Source organism: Neltuma alba, unplaced genomic scaffold (genome assembly GCF_004799145.2).
Source record: "Neltuma alba isolate B1F8T4 unplaced genomic scaffold, ASM479914v2 tig00012508_pilon, whole genome shotgun sequence".
Taxonomy (NCBI): Eukaryota; Viridiplantae; Streptophyta; class Magnoliopsida; order Fabales; family Fabaceae; genus Neltuma; species Neltuma alba.
Window position 1 is genome coordinate 381169 of NW_021636976.1, and position 11739 is coordinate 392907.

Consider the following 11739-nt stretch of genomic DNA (forward strand, 5'->3'; position numbering starts at 1 on the left):
ATACCAAGCGTCTGAAAATGCCATACCTTTTATCTATGCGAAATTTTTGAGCATATATGAATCTTCATGCGCACGATTATTATATTAACTTTGGCATTAATAATATTAAAGCAATGATATATCACCTTCGATTCTAATTATAAGAGCCAGTTGACTAAATTAAGGAGATTAAGGAAGTAAGTTGAGTTAGTTATTTGTCCTGAATAGGTGTTGTCTTTCCTAAAATATCCTTGCTAATCAATTCTATCAACTAAAACTATAATTATTAGAACGATTATTTTGGAAAAAATTGAGTAAATATGAGAGACAAAGTAGATTGGAGTCTTATATTTAGGATTAAAATAAAAGTCAAACAGGATCTTATATTAAGGACCGGAGGTAGTATAGTTTAGTTATGGTCCACTTTTTAAATTTTATGTATATCTTTTCTATTAAAAAAAATTCATAGCGTTATAATTATTGAATATGAGATCTTAAGATGAAGTGATGATATTTTTAGTTCAAGATTTCACGAGACCATATAGTGCGAGGTGGAACCGTGGGAGTGTTGCAATTGCAGAGGAAGGTGTTTGCCTTCGGGAACAAGCTAAGCTACGTCAGGGGATGCAACGTGGTGAAATGGGACAATCACATTGCCAAGTCATTTATCCTCCTCCTTCAAATTTCAGAAATTATCAATGATAAAGGACAACATAAGAAACATCCAAATGAGGAAAGGTTAACATTTTTATCAAGACACAAGTTTTGTTTAATTTGAAAATATAAATAAAACTGTACTCCAAAATGTCTCTAATTTTGTAAATTTTATAATCTATACAAGTACCATAAGAGAGCACAGTATATCATGATTATTTATTTTACTTCAAATTCATAACACTTATACGTACAACATCTTAAAATTTAAGACCTCATGATCATTGATGTATAACCTTTTTTTTTTTTTTGCCAACTGATATATAACCTTTTGTTATCAATTAAAAAATATAAAATATTGATGTATAATCTACCTTAATATTCACGTTTTATGAACAGCCAGTATACAATTTAAAATTTAGTTTTAAGAAATTTCTGATTGAAAAATCCATACACCTTATGGTCATTAATAATATATTTCGTCTTCCCATCAAATCGTAAAACATAAATTAACAACCACCCATGCTAATTATAATAATAAGGAATAACATAGTAACTCTCTATAATTATCACAAACATTTATTGATCTTATTTGCATTTAAAATTACTATCAACTCTTAAAAAACTGTATTACTATTGTGATCAGTAAGCACTTTTTGATATTCAACTAATCTAGCAGTAATAAAGTTAAACATCGAAAGGTGTTTGTGAACACTAACAAAACTCAGATGTTGGATAAGGAAATGCAAAATTTTAAGAAATTTTAAATTTTAAAGTTATTACTCCTTCGGTCCTTAATATAAGACTTATTTAACTAATTTGATTATATTAAAAAAGTTAGATAAGTTAGTTAATTATAAAAAATATGACATATTTTTCTTAAAACATCATAACCATCTTTTTTACTATTTTCTTTTCTTTTTCTATTTGATTATGGTTAAGAGAGTATCTATCTATAGAGATAATTTAGGAAAAATTAATAGATATAAGAAATAGGTCTTATATTTAGGACGAAAATTAACTCAACAATTAAGTTTTATACTACCTCCGGTCCTAATTATAAGACCCAGTTGATTAATTTGAGGAGATTAAGGAAATAAGATAAGTTAGTTATTTGTAATAAATAAGTGTTGTCATTCCTAAAATATCCTTGCTAATTAAGTGTGTTAGTTAGAACTATCATTATTAGAATGACTATCTTAGGAAAAAATGCATAAATATGAGAGACAAAATGGATTGGGATCTTATAATTAGAACCAAACTAAAAGTCAAACAGGGTCTTATATTAAAGACCGGACGTAGTATTAAAAAGTCGAAAAGTAGTATATATAGCAAATAATATCATAAATATATCAAGGTAAAAATATTTTTATTAATAAATAACCTCTTGTTGATAAAGTAAAAAGGTCATTTCCGATTCTATCATCAAGATATAAGCCCTAAACGCTTAACCGGGCGAGGCTTCCCTCTCCATTCGTCCTACCTCCCTGTTCGTTTCTTGCTGTGGACTGCAGCGACCGACTGAATTAATCATGGCGTTTCCGTACATGGAAGCTGTTGTCGGTGAGCTATTCATTCCTTCTGTAATGGTGTTATGGTTATTGTTGCCTCGCTTCCCTTGTCATCTCAGATGCAAGATGAAATCATTTCATTGAACTCCTGGTTGCTGGGTTATCTTTGCGTCTTGCTTGCTTTCTTTAGATTCTTCATGCTTTTATTTATTTCTCAGGATTCTTTTTTGAGGATATTTTGGATGGAGTTTTGGTTTTCAATCGTCTATAGTGGCCTTTGAATTCAGGGTATCGTTAATTTAGGGCTTCTTTCGATAGTCTTAGCGACCATTTTCACTATATCAATAATTTGCATTTTCCTTCATTGCACTACTGAGAAATATGCATTCGTCGTTTTCTGTACGCGGAAACTTTTGTTTGCTGACTGCTGCAAGGGAGAGTAGATTATGTTTTTCAAGTGTTTTTTTTTTTTTAACGTTTTCTTTTCCTAAAACGTAGCTTGAGTTTGTGCAGTCTAAAAGGTCACGCTACTATTTGAGTTGGGGCTCTGTGGTTAGTTGTGAACAAATAGAAGTAATAATCCGAATTCCAATTTGGCATTTTTTTAAAGAAAAGGAAGTCAAGAAGATTGCATTATTTGAAAGCAGTAGGAACCGAGTTCCTAAAAGACCTAATGGTGGCTGGTTTGCTTCAAAGGACTGTCATTTAAGCATTTACTGATGGTAGTTAGAACAACTCCATAAGCGTGCCATTGATGGTTAGAAGTAAAACACATTTATTAGCTTCTTATATTGCTACATATCAATTTTATTTTAGCAACTTTTGATCAGTAATGGCAATGATAAACTGAGTATTGAGGGGCATGTTAATGGGTTCGGAGCAATTTCTTGTTATATGGTACAAAGGTTCTCGCCAAACAAAGAATGGTAGAGCTTGTGGCTAGAGCAGAATGCTTGTATCTTCGGGGGTGTTTCCTTTTCTTAGAAAGTAAGGGTTCTAATAAGCAATACCAACCAAGCATCAAAGTGCACTAAAACGAACCAGGCATGGGGGCAGAGGGTCTGTGGTTGAGAGATCATCACTTTCCCGGGAGAGCGGGGTGAACAGATTCTTGAAATGAGAGCTGAAGTGCTTTCACGTGAGTGCAAGTGGACTTCCCATTGCTATTATAAACTAAAAGAAAGGGGTTGTTCTCCTAACTAAGATTCAATTCCTTTCCTAGCCGGATATGGAATCACGAAAACGCTATTGGGAATCTCATCCGCGAATTGCAGAACGAGCAGCATAGTTAATCAAATCTGGCTTACTGTGCATGGTTAATCCTAATCAAACGTCATCAAACATAATCAACTGTTAATCAATCCAAATGAGCATCATATTCAACAAACCCTGTCCCATTCATAGAAATTTGTTAGTCCATAGCTTCCTAACATTTATCTAGCGTTACCTATCTCTTATCTTCTTCAATTACGTCATCTTAAGGTTATGATTGACTTCCTAATCGTTGTAAATTATACATAGGATTTTTGTCATTATGATATTTCACTCACTTTCTGTTTTTCTCTGTTCTCTCATTAGGGTTTATGGTATTAATGTACATATTTGAAACTTACTTGGATGTGCGACAACATGCGGCTCTCAAACTGCCTACTCTTCCAAATACTTTGAAAGGAGTAATCAGCCAGGAGAAATTTGAGAAATCTAGAGCCTATAGTCTTGATAAAAGGTTTGTTTATTCTAATTCATATTGAGCCTGTGTTTGACATGTTTCGACTTGGATGCTTGCAAGCAGAGGTCTTATATGCGGATTTTTCTTTACTTTCAGCCACTTTCGTTTTGTTCATGAGTTTGTGACTATATTGATGGACTGTGCGATTTTGTTATGTGGCATCTTGCCCTGGTTTTGGAAGGTAAGAATTCGGCTCAGCAAACATGAATACAGCAACTTCAAATTTAATATCACCATTTAATTTTCTTTTCATTATTGTAGAAATCAGGAGACTTTGCGGTATTAGTTGGTCTCAATGCTGAAAATGAGATACTACATACCCTTGCCTTTTTAGCTGGTGTCATGGTCTGGTCACAGGTATGGTTATCATGTCTCCTTGGAAACGTAGCATTGAGTGATTTCTTTCTTTGCATGTTTTCGTACAGGTAGTCCAGTTTCACTGGTCCGCTTCATTAGAAAAAGTGGGGTTCTTATACTTTTCACTAGATTGTTTTTTGAAAATTTGTTCATGTATATGTGTTAATATCACGTTGAAGTCATTTGTCATTTTGATATATTTTAATTTTAATAAAGTTAATTGTAGGCTTCTTCCTTTCATGCAGATAACTGATTTGCCTTTTTCACTGTACTCAACTTTTGTGATTGAGGCACGACATGGTTTCAATAAGGTTCATATCTGTCCTTCTATCATCTATCTTGTATATTACTTATTGTGCCCATATGTGTAGGCATCGACTTTTGAATTTGGTTTAAAAAATCTTATTATGCGAACAATATTATGAGTCTGTGTGATATAAAATTCTTAACTTCTGATATTTTCCATCTTTGTCATCTCTTGCACAGCAAACATTAGCATTATTCTTTAGGGACATGTTGAAAGGAGTCTGCCTTTCTGTTATAATTGGCCCACCTATAGTGGCTGCAATCATTGTCATCGTGCAGGTAAGATCCCATGCTTTTATATAATCAGCAACTACTTGCAATCTTTGCTTCAAATTTGATGTACTTTTCTTGGCTGGTTGTGGATTTGTAGTTCCATGTGATATACTGCTTTCATGTTTTATGTTGCTATAATCAAAGCACACGCTATTGTGGTGCTCTAGATTTTCCTTTTAATGCCTTTTAATGTTTATATGAATTGTTGCAGAAAGGAGGTCCTTACCTTGCCATCTATCTCTGGGCGTTTATGTTTGTTCTTTCTATTGTAATGATGACTCTTTATCCAGTTCTTATTGCCCCTCTCTTCAATAAGTTCACCCCTGTGAGTAGTTTAAACCTTTCTTGTGAAATACTATTGGGGAATGTACTTCCCTTTGTTGGCCAAAAGAAAGTATATTGTTCTCGCTAATCCTTTCCCTGGCCTTGTTCTGGCAAACAGCTTCCAGAAGGTACTCTCAAGGAGGAAATTGAGAAACTTGCTCTCTCCCTCAAGTTTCCATTAAAGAAGTTATTTGTTGTTGATGGATCCAAAAGGTCAAGCCACAGCAATGTGAGAATACAACAGAAAATCAAATTCAGTTTTCCTTGATGCTAGATGCATACATGATGGCTTGGATTTCCTTAAATTTTATAATTAGTATTCCTGTTCATTATGCTATTTTTTGTTGGCTTCTCTTAGTTAGCTTAGACTGAAGAAATTTATCTAAACATATGTTGCAGGCTTATATGTATGGATTCTTCAAGAACAAGCGAATTGTACTTTATGACACATTGGTTCAGCAGGTTTAGATCTACTAACTGGAATTTACGTTATATTTTGATTTTAATTTTTTATGCTATTTGTTGACTCTTAGAAGGGCTTGTTTCTGTAAATTTCTTTCCATTCATAAAACCTGAAGCTGCTACTGGTCTTCAAATGCGAAGGCTATGGTGAAAGTTTCAATGTTGTATGGAAAAAGTACGTCATACCTGTATATGCATTGGCTGGTTAGCATGTCCATAATTTGTTGTTTAAGAATAATGAAATTTTGGTGGCTTGTTAGGGTGTGCATGCCCCTTTTTTTTTTTTTCTTCTTTTTCTTTCTTTCTTTTTTTATTTGGGGGGGGGGGGGTGTTTCCTACATGTATTGGGGTTTTTGTTCTCATGTTTAAATAATCTTCAGCATCTTGTCAAGCTATTGAATTTGATGAAATCTCAACCGCTAAAGGCTTTTTTTTTTTTTGGGCATATAGTGCAGCTCCTGTGAAATTGATTGTGGCAATAAATAAATAAATAATCACTAATTCTTGCACTCATTATTGAGTTCATGGGATTTTACATTATTAAATAAATCATGTTTTTCAGTGCAAAGAGGATGAGGAAATTGTCGCTGTTATTGCCCATGAACTGGGGCATTGGAAGCTCAACCACACTGTGTACTCATTTGTTGCTGTGCAGGTTTGTGCAATAGCGTTTGTCAATAAAAAGCAATAGTTTAAAACACGAACACTTCACCCTCATAAACCATCACAAAATGTGAAAACATTACATTTTCTTGAAAAATCACATGATAACTCCGGTGTGGAGTAGATTTGTGAAGATGGTGGAGACATAAGGTATCATGTGATAATCAAATTTATGATATACAAGATATTATATACAAGTCTATTATGTTGTCTCTGTCTTGTCTCTCTCACTCTTGCATTGGTTTCAGATGTAAACTATTGTCTTTTTAGACTGTAAATTTAACAGTTGCCTTCTGCTTACTTTGAAATGTTAGTAACCTATTGATGCTTTCCTAACGTAATATTTTGATGTGGTGAAGATTCTTACTCTATTGCAATTTGGAGGGTATACTCTTGTGAGAAACTCAACTGACTTATTTCGAAGTTTCGGGTTTGATACACAACCAGTCCTTATTGGACTTATTATATTTCAGGTACTTTAGTATAGTTGTGAAAAATGTCATGTAACATTGTTATTTGCCTGTTGCATGCGTGATTCTAACATACTGATATTTCCCCCCATAGATGACTTGTTTATTAATTCACTCCATAAACTTGACATGCTTCATATTTGAATGCTTGATTTACTTAGATTTGGGTTCATTTTCCCCTATTCTATCAATGATGAAAATCATTCCCCTCCTCCTCCTCCTCCTCCTCCTTTAGCTTATTTGCTTGTATGACATTGGCATGATCTAGTGATGATCCCCTTTTAGCACACCAAAGAGCAAGAGATGTCTCAATTTAATAATCTTACACCTGAATATGGCTATTGGGAAGGGATACCATCTAGTGCGTTTTTCACATCCCGGTTGCATAGTCCTAGGGTGTGTTGTGTAATTTGTGTCAAGGGTGGGGCAAACAAGGAACTCTGCTAGGACCTTAGAGACAGATTTAATTAGGAAATGTGTTTCAGGATTGTGCATTGTGGAGCGTGTTAGGACACTGATCTCTAAAAGTCATCCAGCCTTACTCAATGCTTTCTGCTTCCTCCCGATGATCCTTCTACATTTACACGACCCTTGCTATGGAGTATTTTAAGTAGTTTGACTTGAGATGCTTAATCTTTATCCTGGATGTCTTTGCAGCATACTGTAATTCCTCTGCAGCACTTAGTCAGCTTTGGTCTGAATCTTGTGAGTCGATCATTTGAGTTCCAGGTAAGTTGCTTTACTACAGTTTTAGCGTGAGTTTGTCTCTTCCTTTTATTTATGCATATCATCCTATGTAGGCCGATTATTTTGCTAAGAAGCTTGGATATGCATCTGCATTACGATCCGGTCTTGTGAAATTACAGGTGACCTCTTGGGTTCTGTGCTCTCTCTCAAAATTTGACTAATGATTAGATTATGTATGAGACGTGATTAATTTGAGACAACACAACGCGCAAATTTTAAATGTTATATCCAAACTTTTTATAAATATTTTTCAGTCCTGTTTGGTTGGCTGTATATCCTTTTTTAACTTGACCGTTGTTCAGGAGGAGAATCTCTCAGCCATGAATACAGATCCTTGGTACTCTGCTTATCACTACTCTCATCCTCCCCTTGTTGAAAGATTGGCGGCACTTGACAAATCCGACAAGAAGGCAGATTGAGGGTAGCACTCTATTAGGATGAAGAGCGGCGAAAATCCATTGTTGTGTAACTATGGTTTAGAAAATGAGATAGCTAGAGCGAAAGGGAATAGGAATCATAACAGGACTTAAATCCTCTTGTATGTCTAAATGCCATTTTCACCGTTTATGAATCTTGCCGAATTTTTTTTTTGCATATGCCACATAAAACTTCCAGATACGGATTTCGTGGAGCTGTTCTAGTTATAGCTAACGTGTGGTGGACGTCCTATGAAAATATGACGAGAGTTGGTTTGGACTTTGGATCGCTGACAAGTTTGCATGTAGGTTTGTGTAGGTGGCCAACTGATAGCAAGAGTAGAAGGGAGTCGTTCTGCTTCTCCCCAATATGCTTTCATGCGCCCTATGGGTCATCCAATTTCGAAAGAAACACGAGCAGCGGCTATTTTGCTGGTCGAATTCTCGGTCGGTTCTAAATCAGTCCTAAAGTTTAATTAACAGTTCTTTACGAGATTATTATGGGGGATGAGTGACTGAGATGCTTGAATCTACTCTGTATCACAACCCTTATTTTCCTTTCAAAATATGTGCGAGTTCGGAATTAATTCATAGTCAAACGTGCTTGGACAAGTACTAGGATGGATAATACCTCGAAAATTTACCTTTTAAATTGTATATAATTGATACAAAACATTTAGTTTACAGTTCACTTGTTTGATTATATTTTTATAATTTTTTTGGTAACTACATTTTTATAATTTTATTGCCCTTAAAAAGTTGAGATGACGTCTATCTGAAATGGGTAAGGGGTTGCGAAGAAAACACTCATAAAAATGAATCTTTCTTTTGATAAAAATATCCCATCTTAGGTTTTTTTTTTTTTTTGTGCCAACACATCTTTGTTAGTATTTAAAATCGAGTGCCAGGGTTTTAAAACTTTTATCCTATAATTTATTCTGCCCACAACTTTTGTCCCGTACTAAACATAAGAGAAGGGGGAGCGTAATATGGTCAACTTTCAAAGCCACTAAAATTAAATGGTGGCAGAAAAAACAATTTGTTGTGTAGATAAAATATTAAGACAACTGGAGTGATTAACGAGGGTTTAATTGCTTCAAATCCCGGGGCGGTGCCCACGGGGTAATTGTCTAATTTCAAGATTAGGACAGGTTAGGGGGGGAAAAAATTAACCAACAGAAATTCAGTAAGAAAGGCCAGCTGCTGCTGGACAAACAACAAACAAAAATCCGTCTTTATAATTACTCTTCTAATTCTATTTATAAAGTATTTTCAGTATATTTTATACAGATAAACAAAATTTAAAATTATATTAGTTTTTATAACAAATTTTTAATTTTATCCCTATTTAATATATATCTTTTTTTAAAAAAAATACATATACTATAATAAATGAAGAATAAAATAACATACTTATGTTAAAAATTTAATAAAATAACTTATAAATAAGATTAAAAATTTCCTCGTCTTATAAGAGCAAAGGAGGATACGCGTAAATATAAAACCAATCAATCAATCAATCAATTAATTAATTATGCCGTCTTTGTGCCTTTGATCTTTCTTTATCAGGGCTTTCGGCTTTCCTCCAGTTGTGCTTTTGCGAAGACATTTTTTCGGAAACTTTATTGAGAGCCATCAAAGTCATAACACACCAAAAGTTAACAAGGTTAAGTAATTGATGAAAGAGAAATGAAAGGGGGTTGGTACAAATCCGCAATGAAATGATGTGAGATATATTGGTGAAGCGGACAAAGAAATTGGTTAGGCACAAGTTATGAGGTAACAAAGCTCTGTTTCAATTAATTATGGTGCTGCTTCCACACAAGGCACCCAATATCAACATGCTCCGTTCTTCTTCCCATACCCCATCCTTTCCCCATCTATTTAGTTTTAACATGTTTCATCAGCCAGTGAGTTTTTTAATGTCGTTCCTATTAAATATACCTACTTTAAAAATTATTTATCTGCTCTAAAGCAGAGATAAAGTTTATTTCTTTTAATTTTATTTATAAATCATGTCATTAAATTTTCTTATATGAATGTATAATTTTTAACATTAGTTTATTATTATGTAAATTGTTGTTTTATTAAAAAATATAGATTTAAATAGGGATAAAATTAAAAAAATTATTAGATTTTAAGACAGAGATAGTGATGTTTAATATCTTTCTTGATTCTAATTAAGTATGCTGGACTAAAAAAGTAAATAACATATACAGACACTTAGCTACAGGAAAAATTAATGATAACAAAGTTAACGGCATGCCTTATAATAAGGGTCAAAAATAAGTTTTTTTTTCTTATTGTGTTATCAATAGGTTCAGAATAGCATCACGAAACCTCTCACTAATTCAGCAAAAAATTAGTATGAAAGAAGAAAATTAAAAGAAGATAGTTGATGATCTTTTATAAGGAGCATTAACTTGTTCTAAAACGAGCATCGGAGGAAATACATAGCAATATAATTTAGGATATTTTTCATGAGAGTATCGAATTAATTAATCATGAATGGTTCCAGTTGTGTCTTTCATTTTGTTACGGGAAACGCTTCGGAGTATATTTATATAGGTGAGGTAGGCAAGTGGCAATCCTTGAGAATTTTTTTCTTTGGGGTTGTTGGTTAATAACATTTATTATATTCAACAATTCATAAAATACAAAAGGGATCCGAAGAGTACTAAAATAGACTTTTTTTTTTATTTTTAAATTGATCAAATCAATAAAAGATACGAGGAAGAGACCTCCCATCCCAGGACCCAAGCAGTGACTTGATTGAGAGGTCCGGGCAGCGATTCCATGAAAAGAAAGAGAGAACAATAATAACAGAAAACCCTACACAAGAGAAGGAAAAACCATTCTATGAATCAAATCACAATCCTATAAGGTTCTGTTTGGAACAACTTATAAATAGTTTATTAACTACTTTTTAATAGTGATTTACGGAATACGAAGCAAATATAGAAAATGAGTTTTGTCTCGGTTTAAGTGAAACGTGCTTATAGAAAATTTTCACTGTTATGTCAAACGGGGCCTAATTAACTTATAAATGATAAGCCCAATAATAATAATTACACTAAGCTTTCAATAGTAGAACACCTGTGTTTAACAAACAAAATTATAACACCAAAAATGTCACAAGTGTTTTTATTAAATTCTGTAAAGAGTCTTGTATCAAGATTAATGATATAAATGGGAATGGAGGAAGTATTTATTAAAATTGATGCCTTAATGTGAGCATCATCAATCATATGTCGCCACAATCAAACATAAAAGAATAGAAACAACCTTTGATTGGTATGGTTAAAAGGGAAGGATACAAGAATGTTTTTGACAATATGTCAGTAATATTTTATTAAATAATGTACAAGATATTATATTAAGGACTAATAAATAGAGGCTTATAGTTTTCTTCAAAATTGATCCGGTTGATTTAAGGCTCATCGATCCTACATTGGCATAATCAAATATGAAAGATTAGGAATTTAAGATTTTCAAAACAATAAGCTGGCAGCCAGCCTAACTACCACCCTATTTCTGAAATACATACATATTTAGCCATCAAAATCAATGGTAGCTTTATATATTTGTTGCCAAAGCCTACATCTATATTAGTTGGCCCTAAAAGTAATGCAACCGAAAGCATTACCAAAACCTTTTCATTAATCCACCATGTATGAAGTGACTAAAGCCAGGAATCAAATTTTACAAGATGCCTTGGCGTGTGTTGAGCTTGATTGTGTCAAATATATTAATAAAGCATACTTTAATTAAAAGGCGTTCCAAAAAAATACTTTAACTAAAGGGGCACTAAAATTTGAGACACATTGAAATTGTCAAAGGCAAAATTT

The 11739-nt window shown here is 33.4% G+C and overlaps 1 protein-coding gene across 1 annotated transcript; it reads left to right on the forward strand.

Moving 5' to 3' along the window:
- The first annotated feature begins 2088 nt into the window (after positions 1-2088).
- Positions 2089-8180, forward strand: LOC114727813 (CAAX prenyl protease 1 homolog). The gene is made up of 14 exons (XM_028914570.1): positions 2089-2196; positions 3723-3870; positions 3970-4054; positions 4135-4230; positions 4476-4541; positions 4717-4815; positions 5021-5134; positions 5252-5362; positions 5533-5595; positions 6158-6250; positions 6618-6731; positions 7386-7457; positions 7529-7594; positions 7778-8180. Exons 1-14 carry the CDS (start codon positions 2166-2168, stop codon positions 7892-7894), a joined length of 1275 nt encoding a protein of 424 aa, XP_028770403.1. The 5' UTR covers positions 2089-2165; the 3' UTR covers positions 7895-8180.
- The last annotated feature ends 3559 nt before the right edge of the window (positions 8181-11739 follow it).